Below are 25,096 nucleotides of genomic sequence, written 5' to 3'. Positions count from 1 at the left end.
TACTGCAATCAGCACATCGTTAAAGGTCACGACCACACTCCTGCAAATCTTGAAAGCTAGTTTCTCTGCTGGTGCTTCAAGAGTCTTTTTTGCCTGTTTATTGACTTCGGCCCTCAAGTTTCTACCTATCTCAACATCATCATCAACATTTATTTATATAGCGCCGGCAGGTTCCGTAGCTCTTTACAATTGTGAACAAACAGTAATAAAACAATACTGGGTAATACATACAGAAAGAAGTAAGAGGGCCCTGCCCGCAATACCTTCTCCAACCTATCAAACTTGAGCTTTGTCTCTCACAACCCGTCTCCTCAAGATTAGGCGGCTCGGTGGATAGGGTTGTGTCTCTGATAGCTACTGTAGCCAAGTGGTTCTCTCCTGGGAGTAACCAGCACTGTGACAATAATGTCTTTCCTATAAAACATAAACATGATTGGTCCATTGTTATGAGCGTCTAGTTGCTGTCCAATAACGATTGTCCACTTCCAGTGATGTGGTTCCAAAGCACAATGTGATTTAAGAGCCAAAAGTATCAGTGTAACAAGTCAGAATAAAACAAGTACAGCCGTTACTTTTAACAGGCGCTCTGGATCCAGTGTACAGTCATTCAGGTCTGAAGGCTGTGGTCAAAGAGACTGAATACTGGTCCCAGAGCCCCCACTTATATACAGTCAGTGATACAGTGAAAACAATGCAGATGATGTGGCTTGCTTCCATAGGTTCAGGCTTCAGGAAGGTCCAGTACAATGCAGGTCATTGGCCAGTTCAAACGATAATATCCAAGGGTGGGGGTCAGTTCTCCTTGAGATGCATTCCAATCTTCCCGTTAAGAACTGGTTTAACTAGTCTATTTACATTACACAGACAATATCATTCTAATAATTTATTCCCTACAATCTGTAACTACAGTACGCAAGGTGCGATACGTTTGGCGATTGAACCGGACGTCTGCAAATAAATTGGGGATTAGAATGATACCAGACATGATATGTTTCCTGTGACCTGAACCTTAGATCTCACTGATGTGTATATAACTTTATAATATCAAACATAAACTCTGCTACATTTCTACATAAATAACTATGTGTTGCAACTACATTTAATATGAGCTAATGTGTGTATAAGTGTTTGCCACGCGTTGCGGTTAGTTACGCTCCTCCACGCCGTAGCGTGCCATTCGCATAACTTCAGACAAAGTCATTCAAGTTGTTAGATATTAATTGAAATGACTACATCCAATTATCTGACTTCGTCAATGGTATTTCTATTCCAAGATATTAACATCTGATCCATATACAAAATATGAATAACTGTAACTTCTTATGATAGGTTTATCATGCTAAAACTGTCATTGTTATACATTAAATCCCCATTCCCGCTTACTCACTAAATTTGGCTCGCTCATTTTCTTTTGGTGTTGCCCTGGGGTTCCACTATTTCAGTAGAGCACCTACAAATCTTTAAGAGTCACCACTTGTTTCCTGGCTGTGGAACGTGGTGTAAGCAGCAGGACCAATAGGAAGCCACAATCTCCTTACTGTGACCATGTGGGCACAAACCACTCTGCAATGTATCACATATTTGAGATGCAACCTTTCCGTTACTCTACTAAATAGTACAGTAATGGCTTTTGAATAGTGTTATGTGCGTTTTGTCGCTAACCAATAACGATTGTCGAACCTCGATTTGTGTTTCCAACGCACAAAGATTTATTCGCAAATAGTAGAATAATATGTTCAAGCGAAGTGATAATAAATACAGCCGTTACTTATCGCAGGCGCTCTGGATCCAGTGTGCAGTCATTCAATCCTGAAGTCTGGGGACAAGATGTCTGAACACTAGATGTGAAGCTGCTGCTTATATACACACAGAAATACAGTAATACAATGAAGATGGTATAGCTTGCATCTATTGGTCCAGGTCTCAGGAATGTCCAAGGGGTTGTCAATCATTGGCTGGTTCATCCTAAGGAATCCAAAGGAGGGAGTCACCTCTCCAGGGGGTATGCTCTGCTCTTCCCGCCAAGATTGCTTAGTCTTAAGTAGTTCATAATTCCCTATCATTCATAACTTGTGTATGCACTCTGCGATTCCCTCGCAGAGTGAACCAAACAGTAGGAAATGTTAAGAGGTTTATTATGATACCACTCATGATGTTATTCCTTCAACCTGTTCCGTGTATTTCACTAATATGTATGTAACTCTGATATAACATATAAATACTACTATATTTCGACATAACTGACTATGTGTTGCAACTACCATTAATGTTACTATTTTATAAGTATGCGTGTTTGTGCGAATGTATGATAAAAGACCAATTACTGTTGCCAGGCGCCATCTTCGCTCTCTCCTCTCACAGCGGGGATAGACACCTGACTTCCGGTAGTACACGGCCCTTTGCCAGCAGAACAAGTTTACGGCCGGCCCGGACATAGAATGTGTCCTGCTGTTAGGCAATGGGACACAACCTTCAAGAAAGCTTCCTTGCGGACGTCCCTGGTGAACCAGGGACGTGTTAGAGTCCACGCCTCTTTGCCCAGTTACATCAACTGCTAGCAGGAGTACATTCATCATTCCCGTGTCATCAGGTCAGAAGGGTTCTTGTGGCTCTGTAATGTTGTGGCAGGCATTTTCCTAGCATAGTTTGAATGCAATCGTTCCCTTAGAAGACAAGGTCAATGCTAACTGATACTTAATGGTACTGAGGGGTGTCTTCCAAGATTACAATGTCACCATCCACAGAACATGTGTGGCTGCCCAACGATTTGATGAGCATGACACCAATGTTATCTGTATATCGTGGCTTTTTCAGTTACCTATCTGAACCCAATTATGTATTTATGGGATATTCTGCAATGATACATAAGACAGTGTTTCCCACTAGTATCGATCAGGCGTCAGTTGACTTTCTTGTGCAGGAACGGTGCAATTCCATATATTGTAGACAATGCCAGAGTGCCTGCAGGCCCTACTGGCTGCATGGGGTGGTACAACACTCAACTGTTTCCAATTTTTGTCCACTATCTGTACAACTCTTTACCCGTCTCAAAATATCTCTCAGTTCGACCCCTCTGTCTAAAATTTGCGTCTCTCATCTTCTCTCTCATTACTTGCCCCTGTTCCGGGAGACAGGACCCTTTTTTAGATCCACTCTCTGGAATTCCCTGTCTTGTACACCATGACCTATAAACCTTCAACTGTGGGAACACTCCTCTCTTGACAAACTTATCAAATTTCCGAACCACCTTCTTAACCTACCTAAAATATTGTGCCTGGTTACCACCCCTCTACTTAGTTTATGCAAGTCTTGCATTTATTACTTTTCTTTACTCAAGCAAGACACCTACATTGTTTTGTGACTGTATCCTATAGCCCCACTGTGTGGACCGTACGGCCTGGTGGCTACTTTCAAAAATCACCCAGGCAAATATCTGAAATAATATAAATAGATTTATTAAACAAATGGTAGCACCAAACAGCAATAATAATATTCAAATAATAACCTGTAACACATAACACTACATTCTGGGACAGACAACATGCAGGGTATAATACAACCACCTCACCAGTATCCTAGCCTCTTGGGGAATGCTAAACGTCTCTTGGGATGCAGATCCTCTTTCCTTTAAGGCTACCAGCAAGGCAGCATCTCTGGGTCACCGTCACTCCGCTTTTGGCGGACACACAGCTCCCCAAAACCTGGAGAGGTAGATCAGGACAAAGGCAGTACTCCAGGGACCGATTGCCCCTTCCCGGGCACCAGGCAGAGACCTAAGCCTCCATGCCAGCCTGACTTCAGCTGTCACTGGGTAGTGAATGCCTATTTGCTGTTCTGGGGAGTCCCAGGACCTGCCTGATTGGTCCTTTTCTGAATTTACTTTTTATGGGATAGCAGATGATTTGCTCTTGATACAATTAGGGACAGGTATTGTTCTATGGCTACACAGCAGAGTTTGTTTAAACAGAAGAGGTCACAATGCAGAGACATTACATTTAAATACACAATGTAGTCCTCTGTAATTAAACAAAGTGCTCTATCTGTGGGCCTTTCCACTAACACATGATACCCTCTAATGAGATGTACATTCATACAGAAAAGGTGGACAATAATCCTTTTGTCTGGGCTGAAACAATGGACTAGTCAGCATGTATACACAAAATAAGAAAACCTTGCTACCTGAGATATTACCACTTAAAAATACAATAAATAAATATGATTGGCAAATACGGAGAAAGTATATGATTTTATAGCCCACACTTTGTAAGAAACGACGTGCAGACTGGTTCACGTTATATTAATACCTTGTTTCATCACACCCACAAAGATTGGTTTATGATAGAGACGCTCACTGACCCCCGTGAACTGGTTTTGGTTTTGGATCTGGATTACCTTCGTGTTTTGGTTTTGGTTTTGGCAAAACTGCCCTTGTGTGTTTTGGTTTTGGATGTTTTAGAAAAAATCCTAAAATATGCTAAAATCACATAATTTTGCTCTTTTTTTTGTCCCTACATTATTATTAACCTCAATAACACTAATTTCAAGTAATTTGCAGTCAATTTTGACTACCGCACAGGTCACAATATTATTTTCATACACTTTCGGACAAATACTGCAGCGACCTGGCTGGATGGTAAGCGACAGAGCAACGACACAAACACACGGCAGTTCCGAGCACATCTAGGACACATTGGCACACAGCAGTGGCAGAGAAGATCTTAAAAAGGATTCCAAAACTTGCGAGATCCAACAATGTAACGATCAAGTTTTGCCTTGTTTTCAAGTCTGAGGGCGTGCGACAGCTCTGCTCGGTACTCAGATCTACTAAGTTTGGGTATGTTCGGTTCTCGGGGAACCGAGCCTGAGCATCTCTAGTTCATTATTACAATCTGACTTTACCAACATGCAATCTGCGGCACAAAGTCTCATGTGTCAATCTCCCATTTTTCTATAGACCTTAACTTGCGAGCAGGGTCTTCTACCTGTTATTTGTTAATACCCTGGGCTAGATTTACTAAACTGCGGGTTTGGAAAAGTGGAGATGTTGCCTATAGCAACCAATCAGATTCTAGCTGTCATTTATTTAGTGCATTCTACAAAATGACAGCTAGAATCTAATTGGCAACATCTCCACTTTTTCAAACCCGCAGTTTAATAAATATACACCCCTGACTGTTATATTGTTGTTCCCAAATGTAAAGCGCTGTGAAGCACACTGTTGTTAATAAATAAGAGATATGGAATGCAAACTGCCATTGAGAACGTAAGGTTCTGGTCCACGGTGACATGACCACATCACTCTGTTGCTGCAGATTTGTCAGCTGCATATTCATGCTGCAAATCTCCTGTTCCACCACATCCCAAAGGTGTTCTATTGGATGAAGATCTGGTGACTGTGGGGTACACTCAACTCATTGTCATGAAACCAGCTTGAGATGATGTGGATTTGTGACATGGCGTGTTATCCTGATGGAAGTACCCATTAGATGATGGGTAGACTTTGACCATAAAGGGATCATTATTTATTTATATAGCGCCACTAATTCCGCAGCGCTGTACAGAGAACTCATTCACATCAGTCCCTGCCCCATTGGAGCTTACAGTCTAAATTCCCTAATATAGACACACACACAGACACAGACAGACTAGGGTAAATTTTGATAGCAGCCAATTAACCTACCAGTATGTTTTTGGAGTGTGGGAGGAAACCGGAGCACCTGGAGGAAACCCATGCAAACACGGGGAGAACATACAAACTCCTCACAGATAAGGCCATGATCGGGAATCAAACTCATGACCCCAGCGCTGTGAGGCAGAGGTGCTAACCACTGAGCCACCGTGCTGCCCCATGCACATGGTCAGCAACAATACTCAGGTAGGCTGTGACGTTTAAATGATGCTCAGTTGATAATAATGGGCCTAATTTGTGCCAAGAAAACATTCCACACAACATAACAGCACCAGGCTGCCCCTTTGTTTCACGGCAGGATGGATTCATGTTGTTTACGCCAAATTTTGACCCTACCATCTGCCTGTCGCAGCAGAAATCGAGTTTCGTCAGACCAGGTGACGTGTTTCCAATCTACGGCTGACCAGTTTTGGTGATCCTGTGCCCACTGCATCCTCGGTTTCCTGTTCTTAGCTGACAGAAGGGGAATCTGTTGTGGTCCACGGCTGCTGTAGCCCATCCACTTCAAGGCTCAGAGAGCTGTGGTCAGAGTCACTTATTTAGCTTGGAGTACAATTTTTTTAGGATTAAATAAAGATCTGGTTTGGATTACAGTTTTCCTTGGATTCTAAATTAAGATTGCGTTGGATTAAAAATAATTTATTTTTGTATCAATAAATTACTGAAGGAGGGTTTGGGTTTTTAATTATTTAACTGAACTATTTTTTAAATGTGTGAAATGTGCGAACACCCCCCCAAAAAGAACACCTTCATTTATGACATTAAGGGAGAAGATAACTATTATCCCTCAAGAAATACAGCGTAACCCGTTATCATACTTGTAAACCTAATCTCCTACAAAATTTGGGGTAAAAAAAAAGGTGATAATAAAATATCTTTAAAATATACTTACCCAGATGATGTAGCTGCTGCTCCTTCTTACAGCAGCGGAGGGAACATCATGTGACGTCAGGTCACACCAAACCATCACTCATCGTCAGGGAGAATCACATGATCGCAGGGGCGATCACGATTGACAGCTGCCTGTCTGTCACAGACAGATCACATGATCGCAGGGGAATGATTGCTCCGCCCCTGCGATCGCATTCTGCTGCCTGGCTGTCACGGTGTCAGCCAGGCTGAGACAGCGGCGGAGACGTCGGGGACTGGAGGAAAGGGCAGCGGGGCCCCTGGTAAGTGTGTGCCGTCGGGCCCCCTGGTGAGCCCGGGCCCGGTAAAAAAGGACCCCCCGTACCCGCCTGATGGCGGCCCTGGTCACACCTGCGCTTATCGCCATTCTTGTCTCTCCTACTTATTTTTACTTAAATGCCCACCCAAGATGACTCATTGTCTTCAGCCTTTACCACGGGAATACATCAAGATTAAAATGTTTTCTTTTTACTTTGGAGAACTAGTCTCTTACATTTTAAAAAGAATTTCAGTTTATATAGCGCCACTAGTTCCGCAGCGCTGTACAGAGAACTCACATCAGTCCCTGCCCCATTGGGGCTTACAGTCTAAATTCCCTAACATACACACACAGACAGAGACAGACACAATTACAAACACAGACTAGGGTCAATTTGTTATCAGCCGATTAACCTACCAGTATGGTTTGTTTGTTTTTTGAAGTGTGGGAGAAAACCGGAGCACCCGGAGGAAATGTTCTGCAGATTCTTTATAGAAAATCAACCACTGTTTTTTACCCAAGGTATACAGAAAACAAAGCTAAACACAATGGGCCTGATTCATTAAGGAAAGTAAAGCTAAAAAAAAAGTAACTTTGCACCTGGGCAAAACCATGTTACATTGGAGGGGGAGGTAAATATAAAAAGTGAGGACAGATTTTTAGTTGGGGTAGGGCATGTCCTAGATCAACCTTTACTGTCAGTGTAATAATAAAGCTATCAAGTATGTGTGTGCTACATGAAAAAACAGCCAGTATGTTCCTTATGTGCAAAATAATAAACTCATTTGCACCCCTTGTATTTTAACATGGTTTTGCCAAGGTTCAAAGTTACTCATTTTTTTGCTTTACCTTCTTTAATAAATCAGACCCTTCCTGTTCATAAATATTAGCTCAACTCTGTGGAACTTCTAATATATTCTGCATCATTTGCAGCATAATTTGCTATGTTATATAATTGCATCACATTGATAACCTACGACATACTCCTGCTAGAAGCAATCTGCTGTGAACTGCTCTCGCTTCACATTGAGTCATCTTTTGCATTATCATTATTTTTTTTAATTATTATTTTTAATTATTATTGTTGTGGATGATTCATTCATTCAGTAACCGTCCTTGAAGTCTCATTACACTGCAGCCTGGTCCTACTGACTTAAGAGCTCCCCTGACTATTGCATCATGGGATTTGTAGTCCACCCCCACAAAAGAGACAGCAGGAGGTGTGATGACCAGGACTGGACTCTGCTGGTGACTGGGAGGAGTGTGCACATCCTGATGGCTGTCCTCTGACACCTGACTGACAGCTCAGGAGCCCCCGGGGAGCTGTGGGTGATGCCCCCTGGTGACTCCTGCCCTCCCCAGCCAGCCAGAGGCTGCCCCTCCAGCACCTAATGAGTTAACCCCGCCCGTCAGCCTGCGCTGAATGTGTGTGTACTGTGCCGGCACCGCCCACTGCAGCCTCCTCCAATCACACTAAGGGGAGGGGGTGGTTATGCAAATCGTGCTATCCCCTGGCCACGCCTCCAGGTATTCGGCTTCCCTCTGGCCGGCAGCCGGTGCTGGAGCTCCTGCAGTGCTGAGATCACAAGGCCTGGCAGCTGGGGGACTGCTGAGTCACATGATCCAGGTAGGAACTGAGTGCAGGAACGGTGGTCTGTGGCATCCAGAGGGCAGATGACTGAGTCACAGCAGCCCCTGGCATGGGCACAGGAGGCAGATCCAGTCTGATGGCTCAGTGGGAGCTGTGCAGTGCCAGGCTGTGCTGTGGGCTCTGGAGGGGAGGGGAGGGGGCTGCAGCAGGGGGCTAGACTATATCACCCTATAACACCTCCTTGGTATAGGGATCAGCAGGGACCCTCTCTGTGCAATGCTGGGAGACTCTGGGTTGGGGTGTTAGTGGGATCTCTCTGCTCTGGCTGCTGTGATCTGAGCGCATTCTGGAAACTATTGATACAATGTGTCTGTGTGACTTTTCATTGCCCCATTCTCAACAATGAGAGTTCAGTTCCTGTTTGTTTCACCAGGAAGTAACAAAAGATCACAGGGTTTAACACTTCACTGCCCCCTCCTGTGTTCCTGTGTAGAACTCTGTCACTTATTGGTGCCCCCTCCTGTGTTCTTCTGTAGAACTCTGTCACTTATTGGTGCCCCCTCCTGTGTTCTTCTGTAGAACTCTGTCACTTATTGGTGCCCCCTCCTGTGTTCCTGTGTAGGTCTCTGTCACTTATTGTCACTTTGTTTTATGTTGCATAAGATTGACCCTATAAAATAACCTCCAGGGAAGATGTTTCCCCCCCCCTGTCTGCCATCAATGTAAACAGTTGTAATATTTAAGATGTCTTTTTGTTTTCCTCTGTCCTTTTCAGACCCAGGGTATGTCTTATTGTTTTACTCCATTGCACACCTGCAGTATCTCTTTTTGTTTTTAATGGTGCCTATTATTTCTCACTTAATTATGGTGCCTTGAAGTGGAAGAAGTGATTTTATTGCTAGGATCCTACTTAGGAAGGAAATTAGTCAGGAGATCATTTAGGGCTGATTGTAATATAACTTTCATTGTGGTTGGCTAATGAATAGGTGTAGAGCGGAATGTGACATCTATTTCTCTTTTATAGAGATGATGATCATCACATTTTGTCTAAACCCTCTAGCATACATTATCCGGTAGTGTTATATAAGTTTGTATCTGAATGGGTTAACTCCTATAGTTCCATATAGTCATTTACTAGGAAGGGTTGTCAGCACTTGTAAAACTATATTGAACAATACATTCTTATTTAATCTTCTCTTTCCAACCTTTTACTGCAGTAGTGTCCCTGATCAAGCATCTCATAGTTCTGCACAATTAATTGGTCATATTAAAACCCCAAGGACAGGTTATTGCCATTTTCATTTATGCACTATTAAGGCTGGAAAGCGACAGTTCACAGCTCCGGGGGGAAAAAAATGAGAAAAACTCTAGAAAGTTGTTCTGTGTAATTTTGTGACATTTTAAGTTGTAGTTAAAAGTGTCCAGACAGTGACAGATAAAGATGACTTTAGTTTGCTTAGGTTTGGCTTGTAACTTTTGCTTTAATTTGCTATAGCTTGATTTGTAATTTTTTTGTAAATCTATTGCTTTATAGTTTTGGCGTCCTTCTGTGCTTTTCAATAATGTCTACATGCCATCTGGCTTATTTCTGTTGCCATTGGATACCACGCAGATCTGCTCTACTCTCTGCATGGGATGCAATGATGTGCAGAGTGAAGTTATGTATATAACAGTGACGCGATAGTTAGTATTGCTTCCCCACAGCGCTGGGGTCTTATCTGTGTGGAGTTTGTATGCTCTCCCGGTGTGTGTGTAGGTTTCCCCCCCCCACAGTCCAAAAACATACTGGTAAGTTAATTTTCTTCTGACAAAATGGACCCTAGTCTGTGTGTATATCCGGTAGGGAATTTAGATTGTAAGCTCCAATAGGGAAGGGACTGATCTGAACAATTACATATTCTTTATTCAGCCCTGTGCAATATTATTGGCAGTATGTAAACAATCATAAATAAAAGAAAGTATATCTCAGGACAATGTAAATAAATGTTACTGAGTGATATAAAGTTGTTGTTTAAAAACACAGGTAGATTAAGCCGTGTATTCAGTCAATATTTGCAGTAAGGCATTTAAAAGCCAATTTATTCAATTTATGGGCAGCACGTTGGCTCAGTGGTTAGCACTTCTGCCTCACAGTGCTGGGGTCATGAGTTCAATTCCCGACCATGGCCTTATCTGTGTGGAGTTTGTGTGTTCTCCCCGTGTTTGCGTGGATTTCCTCCAGGTGCTCCGGTTTCCTCTCACACTCCAAAAACATATTGGTAGGTTAATTGGCTGCTATCAAAATTGACCCTAGTCTGTCTTTGTGTATGTTAGGGAATTTTGACTGTAAACTCCAATGCAGCAGGGACTGATGTGAATGAGTTCTCTGTACAGCGCTGCGGAATCAGTGGCGCTATATAAATAAATGGTGATGATGATGATCACCTGAATGGGGTAGACGCGTAGCTCTTTAACTCACTTTATTGTTGTACGTATGGGGCCAAATTTTAAATAACAATGTTTATAAATGTTTCCATCGGGTGAGAAGCAAATGACTAAGTGCTGGGTTCTAAACAACATGTGGAATAGTGAATATTCTAAAGAAGTCCTTGTACTGACCCAGTTCTCATTGTCTGCTCTTCCCTAACTTCCTCCCAGCTTTGAGTTTGTCGGATACATTTGAATAACAGACAATTTCCAGCTAAGGGGATTCTATATAATTTGACTTGGAAAATATGTTTTGAAAAAAAGAACAGGAACTTAAGAATTAGTTGCATTGTTATACGTACACGGGAAAGTGCGAGGAAAGCTATATTTGTCAGTGCAGTGGTTTTATAAACATTTACATACAATTCCAGACACACGCACATATGGGGTCATCCACTAAAGGTCACCTTGAAGAAATATATGTATATATATTTTTTTTTAAGAGCTTTTTGGGTAATTTTCCTTATCATGAGACTGTTAAAGGCAAGTTGTCCTATAATTCAGACCCCCCCCCAAAATAAAGAAAAAAATCTCTGAAATAATGATTTCTCCTTGATAAATGTAGAACAGGTGAATTTATGATAGTAAGTCAAACTTGAAAACTGCCCAAAAAAATTTCATTGGTTTTAGAAACTTGAGATAAGTACATAACAAGAGTGATGGAAAAAAACTCCTATATGCTTTGTAATGAATGGGCCCATTCATTTCAATGGCGTTCCCACCGGCACTCTACTAACCCCACTGAAATGAGTGGACACACTAAAATGAATAAGAAAACCTCTGTTGCATTTACCTTCACTAGCCAAATGGATAGTTAAGGAAAGCTGACATTTGGACACAATGCTGGAGGTATTCCAAGAGATCCTGCATTTTTATTATTATTTTTTTGATTATGTAATTGTGGTTCTGTGTTCTCAGAGCATAGTTACTTGGTGACTGCATTTGTTATCACTTTCATTCTGCTCAATATTGAAAGCTTTGCAGTGGTAGCTTTCAACATTCAGCGCAACCACACAGCGTTAACAAATTATTTACCACTCAATTAAAGACTTCTGAATTTCTTTTAGCATAATAAACTGATTAACACTGCTGGGGAATCCAGGCACATGGAAACACAAAAACTGTAGGTCCCTACACTTCCAGCATAGTGTCCAAGGAGTAGATTTACTAATGCTTCTAAAAAGAAAAAAATGGTGCAGTTGCCAATAGCAACCAATCAGACTCTAGATATTATTTATCTTGGACATTCTAGAAAATGGTAGGTAGAATCTGATTGGTTGCTATTGGGCAACACCTCCACTTTTGCTTTTTAGAAGCATTAGTAAATCTACCCCCAAATGTCTTGTAGGTGGAGCTTTTCCCATTAATTTCAGTAGGATGAATGGGTAAAGCTGAGAGGTTTTCAAACATGGGCTGCACGGTGGCTCAGTGGTTAGCACTTCTGCCGCACAGCACTGGGGTCATGAGTTCAATTCCCGCCCATGGCCTTATGTGTGTGGAGTTTGTATGTTCTCCCCGTGTTTGTGTGGGTTTCCTCCCACACTCCAAAAACATACTGGTAGGTTAATTGGCTGCTACCAAATTGTCCCTAGTCTCTTTCTGATGTATTTGCACCATTAAAAAGCAGTGCACCCCTCTGTTTTATTTTTTTGAAGCTCACAAATGACCCTTAGTGAGACACAATAAATTATCAGAGTGAACATCTTTTCTGACATTTTAAAGTATATAAAAAGAGTTTGTTTGTGGAAGATACTGAATTACTACATTTCTGCTGCGTTTGACTCCTCCCCCCTCATTTGCATAGAGTTCCACCGGCAATAGATCGGCCGGGCACCAAAGACGTAGAATGGGATCGATAAAGCAATTTTAAGTACTTTTGAATCGGAAGTTATTGATTGTAATTCCACTTTAAGATAACAGTTTATAATGCATGACAATATATATTCTTTTAAAGTGAGGTTTAAACAACCTTTGAGGTTTATGTCAGTTGCCGTGGTAACAGGATGTATATACTTTACAAATATGTATTTTTCTATAAATAGAACACGGCTGAATAAACAAAAGCTTCACAGTGCATTGTATGGTGGTGCCGGAATATTAACTTTTGGATGTCTGGAAATCATTTCTCCTTGATAGTTTAAGGGACGTGGAATAAAATGCTTTTTTGTGTCTTTTTACAGTAATGAACTGTTGCAAAAATAAAAGAGGATTAATGTGTTTCCACTCTGTTTTACTGATCAGGAATTGCTCTGTGTACAGGACCCCACAAGAGCCTTACACAGCAGCTTGGTCTCTTTGGTAATAGCGCAGATGCATTCATTCAGGTAGCACAACTCAGGCTACCTAGGCTATTGACAAGAGTTGCCGGTAGTGACCTGTACCTGTGGCAGTGCGGCTACCTATTGTTTTACATCATAGCAATAAGTGACAAGTCGCTGAGGCTGAGGGATAAAAGTTACAAGGATAACAGTGGCAGCTTCCAAAAAGTAAATGTGGAGACTTGTGTGCAAAATTGTATCGATGAATAAAATGAGTTTGTCTCCTCTTTAGCACTATGTTTATAAACCAGTCACGACAACGTTGTCATATTAAGCTGTTAGTATTGTTTTCCTTGGCTTTCTGGCTGTGTACAGCAAGATGATGCTTCTGCCAACATAGATTTTATAAGTGAAGTTTACCTAATGCTTTATTTAACGTCCACTCTCTTCTCTAGTGACGGCCTCTGGGTTCTGCTGTGCCTTTAATACTCCTTTACTGCTCCCTGCAGGGAAACTGCGCTGTTCCAGTAAGAAGGCAGATAGTTCCCGGATATCCTAAATGCCCCATCGCTGCTACCGACACTCCGAGGTGTCCTGGGAGAGAAGAGAATGATCGTGTTTGTTGCCGACCTCCCCCCTCAAGCTGCAACGCGGAGACGAGAGATGACGACGTTCCTCCAGCAGGTTTGAAGCCAGGGACTTTCTTTTTATCGTGTCCATGCCAGCTTGCCACCCCCTCCTCTAGCTGCGAGGACCAGTGATGCTGAGAGAGAGTCTAATACATACTGCACTTGGACTAACTTCTGTCACCTGCTCAGACCAGGGATTGTCCTCTCACCTTCACCTTGGGATGCTGCCAGCCTGGTGACCCTACCTCACCCGTTCCTCTGCAGGGTCGTTAGTCATGCAATGTGCACGGTGGTTCTTTTTCTTTTATTTTTTACCTTTATGAGCTATCCCTGTGGGGAATTGGGAGCATCTACAGGAATACAGCTGCTTTTAATAAATCTTCTCCGGTGACCTCTTTTTGGGAGCGTCCTAGATGTTGTGACTGCACTAAGCCATGTCGTTGATGGAAGAAGCTCAGTCCCTATGCCTGGGGACCCTCTTGATTGCCGCTCTTGTCACGCTTGGCGTCTATCTGTTCCAGTACGGTGTGGGCGGTTTGTGGAGACGGAAAGTAAAATCCACGCGTTCGAACTCGCTGGGTGAGGCGGATTCTCTCCTGTCCTGGATTTTGTCTCTGAGTAGCTGGAGGAACCAGTGGCTGAAGGCGTGGATTAGTGCGCTCAATGAAGAGGCTGGGAAAAGAGGGGTAAGTGTCGTTAATAAAATCACTTTTCTCTTGTCGCTGTGAATTAATATTAATAAGTGTCCATCGGACAGACCCAAAAGCACTTTGCGTTACTGCAACACCCCGGGCTGCCGTTTGCACTCCATGGGGTTGCGAAGGGAAATCCGCGATGTTGCAGTACCATAATAGCAATAAAATGCGCAGCCATGATGTTGTGGCTTAATTGAATATGCCCCAATAGGTTCTTAGTTTATTGTGCCTAGTCCGGGGTTATCCCTCTCTGTAGGCTAAGAGCAAACTTAAAGATTTGGGTGCTACCTCTGTCTGCGCTGTCATGTTCTCAGTCCTCCACACTCAAAGATGGAAAATCCCTGTTACTGGGTCACCATGGCGACTAAACATGGTGGCCTGGCGACCAGAGGAAGTCCTGGTTCTGTGCGGCTAGCTCCGGACAGCGTCCCCTTCTCCTGTGTGTTAGAGCTGTATCTGTAAGCGCTAAATGCCAGGTACCGATTCTAAAGGTTCCAACACTTGGCGTTTATAGCTAAAGGGCCCAGCTTTGCGAATGGATCATGTCATTACAGCGTTTAATGCTGCTCTGGTCGGAAACTCTGTGACATTACACGCAGGGTTTCCAAGTGGAGTGAAAGCCGCTCCTGCTATGGTAAATAGTGTTAGCGGATTATAATGTTTACTGCTGTGTCCCGAAGTGCTAAAATGCTGTGTGGAAGGGGGCGGGGCTTAGGTTGTCCCAATTTCGTGACTCTAAATGTTGGGTGTTATTCTGTTGCTTTCTATAGGTTGTAAAACTACAATCCCCAGCAATGCTTTACCAGCCAATAGCTGGCAGGGTATTATGGTACTTGTAGTTTCTCAACACCTGGCGCACGACGGGTTGTCCAGGCCTGTTTACCCATAGCGACCAGTCAGGTGTGTGCTGTTGCCCATAGCAACCAGTCAGGCGTGTGTTGGGGTACAGGTACAGGGAACGCAGGCTGGCATGTAATCTGTGGGGCTACAGGTTGGCGTGTAATCACTGCCAATGTCCGTGCCTCCAGCTCGAAGTATTTGCCTGGCTCAAAAGATTTTGATTGCAATATTTACAACTCCTAACTACTTGCCCTAACTCCCAACTTAACTCTGGTTCGTTAAGTGGAGCCACAGAAGAGAAGGAGGTATCATCATTTATTTATATAGCGCCACTAATTCCGTAGCGCTGTACAGAGAACTCACTCACATCAGTCCCTGCCCCATTGGAGCTTACAATCTAAATCCCCTAACATACACAGGCACAGACTAGGATCAATTTGATAGCAGCCAATTAACCTACCAGTATGTTTTTGGAGTGTGGGAGGAAACCGGAGCACCCCGAGGAAACCCACGCAAACACAGGGAGAACATACAAACTCCACACAGATAAGGCCATGGTCGGGAATTAAACTCATGACCCCAGTGCTGTTAGGCAGAAGTGCTAACCACTGAGCCACCGTGCTGCCCACACACCTATTCTTGTGAAGGAACGCATTAGAATGCACACAGTAATTTTCATAAAATGGATGGGGAACAAAGACAGGAGAGGGTCTAACTCGCTGCTTGTGTGGGGTCAGGGTTCAGTCAGGAAGTTAGGAGCAAACGTACATATTCTATCCTGTAATTTGTCTCTCCGGTGTAGTACCCTCACTGACCTGGTTGTGTTGTGGTGGCGCTAAACAGCCCGATCGCTATATGTCTGGGTGGCTTAAATGGGAGTCATTTTATTAAAAACATGATCTCAAACATTCAACATGTTAAAAAGGAAAAAAAAAAGAATCATTAACATGGTGAGAGGCCCAAGTTAGTTTCAAGCCAAGAAAATCTGACAAGTGTTTGAATGTGTCGTACACGCCTGCCTACATATCTACTGAATGTGATCAGCGGATGGAACTGCAATAAAAGGTTTCTTGTCTGCTGGTTTGTGATACGGTAGTGTTGAAAATCCTCCTTATTTCTCTGTATTTTCAGATTACACAGTGTTTAAATCAATAAGCTTCAAATAGAGTTTTGTTCACTATAAAGAAAACAAAAAACTCTTCACCCACGCTACCTTCTTCTGTCTGTTTATTTGTTTTGGACGAGTTTTAGGATATAAGGAGAAATAACCAAGTTAAATGAAACCTTTTGTAAAATCGCTTCTTTACTTTGTGCTTGAGCTCTATACACGCATAAAAATAAGAATACACAGAGTCTGTCTAATCTCTATGTCCCCTTTGCCAAGAGAGAGCTTAACAAAACATGGCAGCACAGTGGCCTAGTGGTTTGCACTTGTGCCTCGCAGCACTGGGGTCATGAGTTCGATTCCCGACCATGGCCTTATCTGTGTGGAGTTTGTTTGTTCTCCCTGTGTTTGCGTGGGTTTCCTCTGGGTGCTCTGGTTTCCTCCCACACTCCAAAAACATACTGGTAGGTTAATTGGCTGCTATCAAAATTGACCCTAGTCTCTCCCTCCCTCTCTGTCTGTCTCCCTCCCTCTCTGTCTGTCTCCCTCCCTCTCTGTCTGTCTGTCTCCCTCTCTGTCTGTCTGTCTGTCTGTGTGTGTGTGTGTGTGTGTGTGTGTGTGTGTGTGTGTATATGTTAGGGAATTTAGACTGTAAGCTCCAATGGGGCAAGGACTGATGTGGGTGAGTTCTCTGTACAGCGCTGCGGGATTAGTGGCGCTATATACATAAATGATGATGATGAAAACAGAGGGTGCTCTATGCAAGTTACACACGCCTCAACGTAAGAAGGGGATTGGTTCTCTAGAAAGCCTTGGTTGTGGGTGAACCTTTTTCTCTATGCATAAGTCTTCCTGGCCAAAACTGCTACAATTTAGGACACCAACCTGTCCACCCCAATCCTGACCCATTGTGTTAGCCGATACCCCCAGGCAATCTTCTCTGATCTGCGTGATTGCTGAGTTATTAGATCTGCGCAATCTGGCCCTCGGTATACATTGCCAAATTGGCCACAGATTTTATTGATCAGTCTGGATGACCGCTGTGTTTGACAGTGATACGTTTCTTGAAGGACATTGCAGTCTTGGCGTCTGGGCTGGCTGGAGATGCCAGCTCTCAGTCAGCATAAGCACACAATTGCAGTATGAAGCCTCTCGCATCTCCCACTACCTTAGTATGAGACTCTACGTCTTGTGAGTGTTACTAGAATAGATATATCCAGGGCACAGGCCTGCCGTTGTTTGTGTCGGTCTGAGTCAGCATTTATAAGCGCTTGAACGTGTTCTATGCTATAATGTTGTTACTGACAAATATGTATGAGCAAAAGACAGAGACGGGAATAGGACGTTCATGAAACATGGTGAACAGGTAATTTTATATCAGGCTGTAACCCATGGCAACCAGTAACCTGTAGAAACGACCTGTGCAAGCTGATTGGTTGCTATTGGTTACAGCACCATAGTTGCTAATATCCCTCATTTCCCAGGGACATTCCCAAATTTTAAAGATTTATGTCTATGGAAATGCATCTGCCAATCTTTTAGACCGTTCAAATCGGGACGCTGTGTGAGTGTTGCGTGCACGAGAAGGGGGCGGCGCCATGTCATCTTGGGTTGTTTCATGTACCCCTAAGGGGTGGGGGGGGGGTGCAGGCACTGAGCCACCACCAACCCTTTCACCTCCCTTTTCAACGCCCCATGTACCAGCAGCAGGTATGCATTTCACCTTGGGCAACACAGTGGCTCAGTGGTTAGCACTTCTGCCTCACAGCACTGGGGTCCTTAGTTCAATTCCAGATCATTGCAGAAATAGAATAGATCATTGCCTTATCTGTGAGGCATTTGTATGTTCTCCCCGTGTTTGCGTGGGTTTCCTACAGGTGCTCCGGTTTCCTCCCACACTCCAAAAACATACTGGTAGCTTAATTGACTGCTAACAAATTGACCTTAGTCTCTCTCTGTCTGTCTGTCTGCGTGTGTGTATATTAGGGGATTTAGATTGTAAGCTCCAATGGGGCAGGGACTGATGTGAGTTCTCTGTACAGCCCTGCGGAACTAGTGGCGCTATATAAATAATGATGATGATGAAGTTAGCGCGACACATCTTCAAACTGTCCTGTAAAAATCCAGTTGGACTGTCCTGCATAAATTGGGACAGTGAGAGGTATGGAAATATCCCTATTTTTCCAGTATTGACCAAGTGCACAATGAAACTAACTTTTCTCTGCATGTTGGATAGCATTCTTACCGTCTATCCTTTACTCTTTTGACTTCAGTAGTTAATATGTATTGTAAAAACATGACATAATGGGAATTGTAGTTCTCCAAGGTCCTCCGAGACCTTATCATGTTTATAAGCATTGTCTCAGCAGCCATGTTGGCTCCTATGCATCAACTATTGTTCAGTATCCTGTGCACCAGTGTTTGATAGATGCCCCTTGTCCTGCCCTCCCCGTTAGTTAATAGTTAGGAATATCTGAAGGCAGATGATAATAATCTGTGTTGTGTTATAGGGTGAATCTGCCATGCTATTTCTTGAGTGGCTCCTGTCCATCCTCCACTCCCACTCACTGATATGACAGTGAGTAAGACCAGCCCACACTCAGCTGCTCAGTTGCTATAGTGAGTGAAATGCGTTTACAACTCCTGTTTTATCAGGGATGAGCTCTGTCGTTGTAGGAACATAGCTGCTGTATTTCCTGGTAAACTGGACATGCTGTACTCCGTATAGATTCTCTTGCTGGGGTTATGCAGCATGTACGCTATCATCATCATCATCGCCATTTATTTATATAGCGCCACTGATTCCGCAGCGCTGTACAAAGAACTCATTCACATCAGTCCCTGCCCCATTGGGGCTTACAGTCTAAATTCCCTAACACACACACAACACACACACAACACACACACAACACACACACAACACACACACAACACACACACCACACACACACCACACACACACCACACACACACCACACACACACCACACACACACCACACACACACACACACGAACACGAACACAGACTAGGGTCAATTTGATAGCAGCCAATTAACCTACCAGTATGTTTTTGGAGTGTGGGAGGAAACCGGAGCACCCGGAGGGAACCCACGCAAACACGGGGAGAACATACAAACTCCACACAGATCAGGTCATGGTCGGGAATTGAACTCATGACCCCAGTGCTGTGAGGCAGAAGTGCTAACCACTGAGCCACCACTTGCCCATTGAAGTCATAATTAATGTTTTGCCCGCCTTGCTTGACTGTGAAACTCAGTGTTATGTTGCTGACAGTTGGTAACTATAATTTTTACATTCTGAGCATATTATTTGACAGTAATAGGCGGTCTATATAGAACACTACTTTCATTGTTTGAAAAGGAGCCAATATTTCCTCCAAATTCTTCAAATATCTCCATGCTCTTGGTTAAAAGCATCTGCAAACTTCCTTCCCGTGTCCGATACTTATTTCTCTGAATCATAAGTCATCCTTTTTCCAATCTCTAACACTATAGTAGACTTGTTTGAGAACGGTAACAACGTCCCCCCTTCTTCTAAATCCGTCTCTCATCTTCCAACCTTCCCTTACAAAACTATTATCTTTATTGACAAGGCTGTAAGTATGTAGCCGTCAGCGCAGATGCCCTTTTGTTGTGTTTACTCGTATTTTTTTTTTTTTTCCATCCATTCAACGTATTGACGTCAACTGAAGCATTTGATAAAGGCATCAAGCCTTGTACTTTTGTTATATTAATTATGAACTATCAAAACACACAGGTACCATACCCTAGATGGGTACCATCATCATCATCATCATCATCAGCAGTAGCTATTTATATAGCGTCACTAAATCCACAGCGCTGTACAGAGAATACACATCAGTCTCTGCCCCATTGGAGCTTACAGTCTAAATTCCCTAACACACACACACACACACACACAGACTAGGGTCAATTTAATAGCAGCCAATTAATCTACCAATATGTGTTTGGAGTGTAAGAGGAAACCAGAGCACCCGGAGGAAACCCACGCAAACACGGGGAGAACATACAAACTCCACACAGATAAGGCCATGGGCGGGAATTGAACTCATGACCCCAGTGCTATGAGGCAGAAGTGCTAACCACTGAGCCACCGTGTGCATCCCGCTGTCTGAAAGTCTGCAAAAGATGGTGCTTGTTCTGTAGAAGGATGAGGTCCTAGAGATCTGAAACAAGTAAACAATTATCATTAAAGTTTTTAACAGAGTTCTTATTAATTTTAAATCTAAAGTTGTAGTAATGAGATTTAACCCCTTAGAGGCTGTCTCTCTGCCGAGTGCAGTGTGTAGACCATGTCCCGGTGTGGCTTGGTAGTCTATAATAATGAAAAAACACATAATGTATTGTCATTGCTGCTTTTATGGGGCTTTTAAAGGCTTTTACTTAAGAGCAGTGATCGTGTGTCAGATTAAATTTAACAGCGGCTGAGATCCAGCTTGATTTATGTGGAGCGTTTTTTTTTAAAAGCCTGGTAAGTGTTCCAGCCTGACTTTACTGTGCATCCACAAAATGCTAGCCTGGGGGAAGGAGGAGTCGGTGGCCGGGATAGAGGAAAGAGGGATTGATCAGCTGTCCGGATGAATAGCATATATAAGAGAAAATACGGTATTAAGATAGAGAGAACAGAAATCCATAGCAGAGGTTTTTTTTCCCCCCCAGGGATAACTTGGCTTTGGTACAGAGTGAGCGATGTATTGTGGAGTGCGGACGTTTCACCGCGCAGCTGTTCAGCCAAGCGCTCGCTCCAAACAGCTGTGCTTGTCCGCTCCGTGTTCATGTAATGTGTTTCCACTCTCTGGGCATCACTCGTAATGTGTATATATAATATACTGTGTATAGCAATTACTGGTAATGTGGGTATATATAAAAATCATCATCAGTCATTTATATAGCGCCACTGATTCCGCAGCGCTGTACAGAGAACTCATTCTCATCAGTCCCTGCCCCATTGGAGCTTACAGTCTAACTTCCCTAACACATACAGACAGAGAGAGAGACTAGGGACAATTTTGATAGCAGCCAATTAACCTACTAGTATGTTTTTGGAGTGTGCAAGGAAACCGGAGCACCCGGAGGAAACCCACGCAAACACAGGGAGAACATACAAACTCCACACAGATAAGGCCATGGTCGGGAATTGAACTCATGACCTCAGTGCTGTAAGGCAGAAGTGCTAACCACTGAGCCACCGTGCTGCCCTCTAAAAAAATGAATTATCAAACACATTTTCCTCTTCTGACCCTGTCGTGTTGGTGTCTCATTGCCACGTGTTTGTATGTGTCAGTCTATGTAGAAACACATGCTGTATATATACAAGGTTTTGACTTTCAATTTTATTTTATCCCAAAGCATTACATGTAAGTTACAGAGTGCTAGCCGTCAGGAAGTTTTAATGACCTGGTCAGTAAAAAGTGTTTCTAAGGAGTAGAATCCCCAGATGATGTATATTTGATCTTCCACTAGAAATGCACAACATAAGTCAGACATTTCATTTATACATTACATGCAGCAACACAGCTAATACTAAAGAAATATACTGTACTCCGAAACGTTGTTTATTTTTTAAACATAGCACTTAAGAATGACTGAATGGGGGTATTCAATTGTCAGCGATTTTGTTTTGTTTTTTCCCCGCAGCGTTAAAGACAAAAAAAAAATCTCCCGTGGGTTTTTGCCGGCAAAAGCGATTGTTTTGAGTTAGCACAGCGGGAAAACTCGTGCAATTCAATTGAAAAAGAGGTGACGCTGCCCCCGTGCGTTAAAAATTGTGTTTGCGAGATTTTAGGGGAGTGAGGGGGAGTTTTAACGCAGTCATGTATAATGCAAAAAAAAGGTTTTGCATACATTTCCATACATTAGATTGCATTACACATTGATAATATCTACATTACAGAACTTTCTTTGGCATATTTTTTTAATTGAACTATTTTTTACCATACAATCATCTATACCATGTCAAAACACATTACTACATTCATATTTGTACCAAAAACATACATAAATATAATTAATTAGTGATTTTATTATTATTAATTTTATATGTTTTATTTCATTATTTTTTCACAAGAAAATCAACTTACACATGTTAGGCATTAGTGATAAACATAAGTTTTTAACTTTTTTTTTTATCATTATTACATTATTTAAATACTTTTGAGAGGTTTTTTTTATTTTTAACACACCCCAAAGAGGTGCGAGATAAGACAGCATATTTTTTCCTGTTTAAGGCGCCGCGTTAAAAAACAATTGAATAGCTTTTAACTACCGTTTCAGGGGGAAAAAAAAGTAGCGTTAAACATGGAATTGAATAGTGGGTAAAGTTAACCCGCTTGAAAATGATAAGATAAGCGGTCAAAAAAAAACCAACTCGCTGACAATTGAATACCCCCCAATGTGTTTAATAAAAATGCATTTATAATCACACCCTCTGCTGCCCTCGCGCTCTGTTCCTCGCGCTCTGTTCCTCGCGCTCTGTGTCTCGCGCTCTGTGTCTCGCCCTTTCTCTCCTTCAGACACATAAGTGTTTTACTATAACTTATGCAAATTTTGAAGCAATTAGTTTCTTGTATAGGAGCGCCTATATCTTCCAATGCAGGGGTTAAATTGTTCTGCATTGGAATAAAAAGTTTCAGCATTGAGTAGATGGAAACGCTGACGTTACCTGACACTGGCTGTGTGGGCTGGTGGGGATTTACTGTAAGGGTGTGTGGGTAGCTGGCTGTGTGTTTATACAAGTGATCCCGGCAGTCAGACCAGTATATAATACGTTTGTTCCACAACTCTCTCATATGCTGCAGCCGTACAGTTTCCTCCCTGAATCTACAGAACATCTACATTGTGTTTAATCATTATTTCATAATCAAAAATCTGGTCTCAGACCTGCAGGTTTGTCCACCTGCTCGGCAATGAGATTGAAGGACTGGATTGCACTGTGTGTGACCAGTTCAGCTGGGTCTGTTAGTCTGTAAGTCCCATTAGGCCATCGCAGGTTTCTTCCAAGCTCTCCATATTGCCTTCATTGTCTGGAAGTCTAGTAAAACAAGTTACCAGATCTTGATATCTGTGTTGGGATCTTAGCTGAGGTCATGAATTAAATTCCAGACCAGAGCTGTGTGGAGTTTGTATGTTCTCCCTAACATTAATTGGTTAATTGGCTGCTGATAAAATGAACCCTAGTCTGTCTGTCTGTGTGTGTGTTAGGGAATTTAGAGTGTAAGCTCCAATGGGGCAGGGACCGATGTGAGTGAGTTCTCTGTACAGCGCTGCGGAATTGGTGGCGCTATATAAATAAATAAATGATGATGATGATGATGATGTGATGCTAATTCTGAGGACATTCTTTATCGCACATTTAAATAAATATACTGACATCCAACATTTTTACTAACACCTTAACTAATTTTAAAACTTGTCAAAATGTATTTGACCCAAAGGGTAAGGGAGTTATATAGAATAGGCTCTTAACTATACTCTGATCCAAAAAAACAGTTGCTGTGCCAATCGGTAGTGTCAGTATTTTTACTGACGAGTGTGAATGAGGGGAGGAACTGAAGGAAGGGTTTGATAAGAGGGCAACGTTTAGAAAGACACACAGGGAAAGTGCCTCTTATCTAGTCATAGTAAAAAAATAAATAAAAAAAAAAGTACCAGTGCTTTTGAACGCCTTGTTTGGCCACACATCTACAATTGGAATGCCATTCGGATATTATAAGATACATGGATTTCTCAATTACTCTATTAAAGAAATAGTCTGTCTGTGTGTGTGTGTTAGGGAATTTAGACTGTAAGCTCCAATGGGGCAGGGACTGATGTGAGTGAGTTCTCTGTACAGCGCTGCGGAATTAGTGGCGCTATGTAAATAAATGATGATGATGATGTATTCAAACTTCCCTCGTTTTCACTCCTTACCTCTGGAACTCCCAACCTCTGCCATTATTCCCACCCGGTCTCCTTCAGCAGTGCTTACCCACGCCAGAACCAGTGGTTTATTTTCGCTTTAATCCAATGTTTTATATAGTAATATGCTTCATTTACCATCCTACCTAATGTAGATTCCTTGTTATGTTTAATTTCTGTTTTTTTTTTTATTTTTTTTAAACCCTACAGTACTACAGCAGCTGAGCTGAACAGTAATGTACGTATAAAAATGTTATCTGAATAGAGAGAGTACAAAATAATCCCTATTATCATCTGACCGGTTTATAGAGGAGGGGAGAGCACGTCCTCCATCAGCAGCGTGTCTTATTTGAATTAGGTCAACCCTCTCCCAGGGCTTGCTGCTCTGCTAAGATATTGTGCTGATATTCCCAGTAAGGATTGTTTTGTCTCGTGCGGCTCCTGCAATGCTGTCCTCATACTTGGCTTCAATTAAATAGATCTGTAATTTATAGCCGCAAAATCCTATCTGGGATCTTCCTTCCCATTTATTAAGCTCTTGTGTCCAGCGTTGACGTCCACTCTTGCCCCGATAGATGCCCCGCACTCTTGTTATGCCCAGACTTAATACCATGTGCTTCTGTCCTGAGAGCTGTATTGGCCCAGCAGGGTAGAGGGTCATATCCCTGGCAGCACTTCCAGTGTGTTGGAGAACAGTGCACTGTATTGACCTCAATA

At 42.7% G+C, this 25,096-nt stretch overlaps 1 protein-coding gene across 7 annotated transcripts in view; it reads left to right on the top strand.

The window, feature by feature from the left end:
- Positions 1 to 2,406: 2,406 nt before the first annotated feature.
- Positions 2,407 to 25,096, top strand: part of C2CD2 (C2 calcium dependent domain containing 2) — a 56,345-nt gene continuing 33,655 nt past the window's right edge. For 4 of the 7 annotated variants that reach the window (XM_075197289.1, XM_075197294.1, XM_075197293.1 and 1 more), the window contains exons 1-2: positions 8,397 to 8,484; positions 13,682 to 14,487. In XM_075197289.1, the coding sequence (XP_075053390.1) occupies positions 14,236 to 14,487 (252 nt within the window). In that variant the 5' untranslated portion in view covers positions 8,397 to 8,484; positions 13,682 to 14,235. Of the gene's footprint in view, positions 2,591 to 8,334; positions 8,485 to 13,627; positions 14,488 to 25,096 lie in introns of those variants that run through there. The other 3 variants (XM_075197291.1, XM_075197290.1, XM_075197292.1) reach the window with 3 other exon arrangements.

Source organism: Mixophyes fleayi, chromosome 2 (genome assembly GCF_038048845.1).
Source record: "Mixophyes fleayi isolate aMixFle1 chromosome 2, aMixFle1.hap1, whole genome shotgun sequence".
NCBI classification, from domain to species: Eukaryota; Metazoa; Chordata; class Amphibia; order Anura; family Limnodynastidae; genus Mixophyes; species Mixophyes fleayi.
Note: the sequence above shows the minus strand (reverse complement) of the source record. Positions and strands in the feature narration are given on the sequence as shown.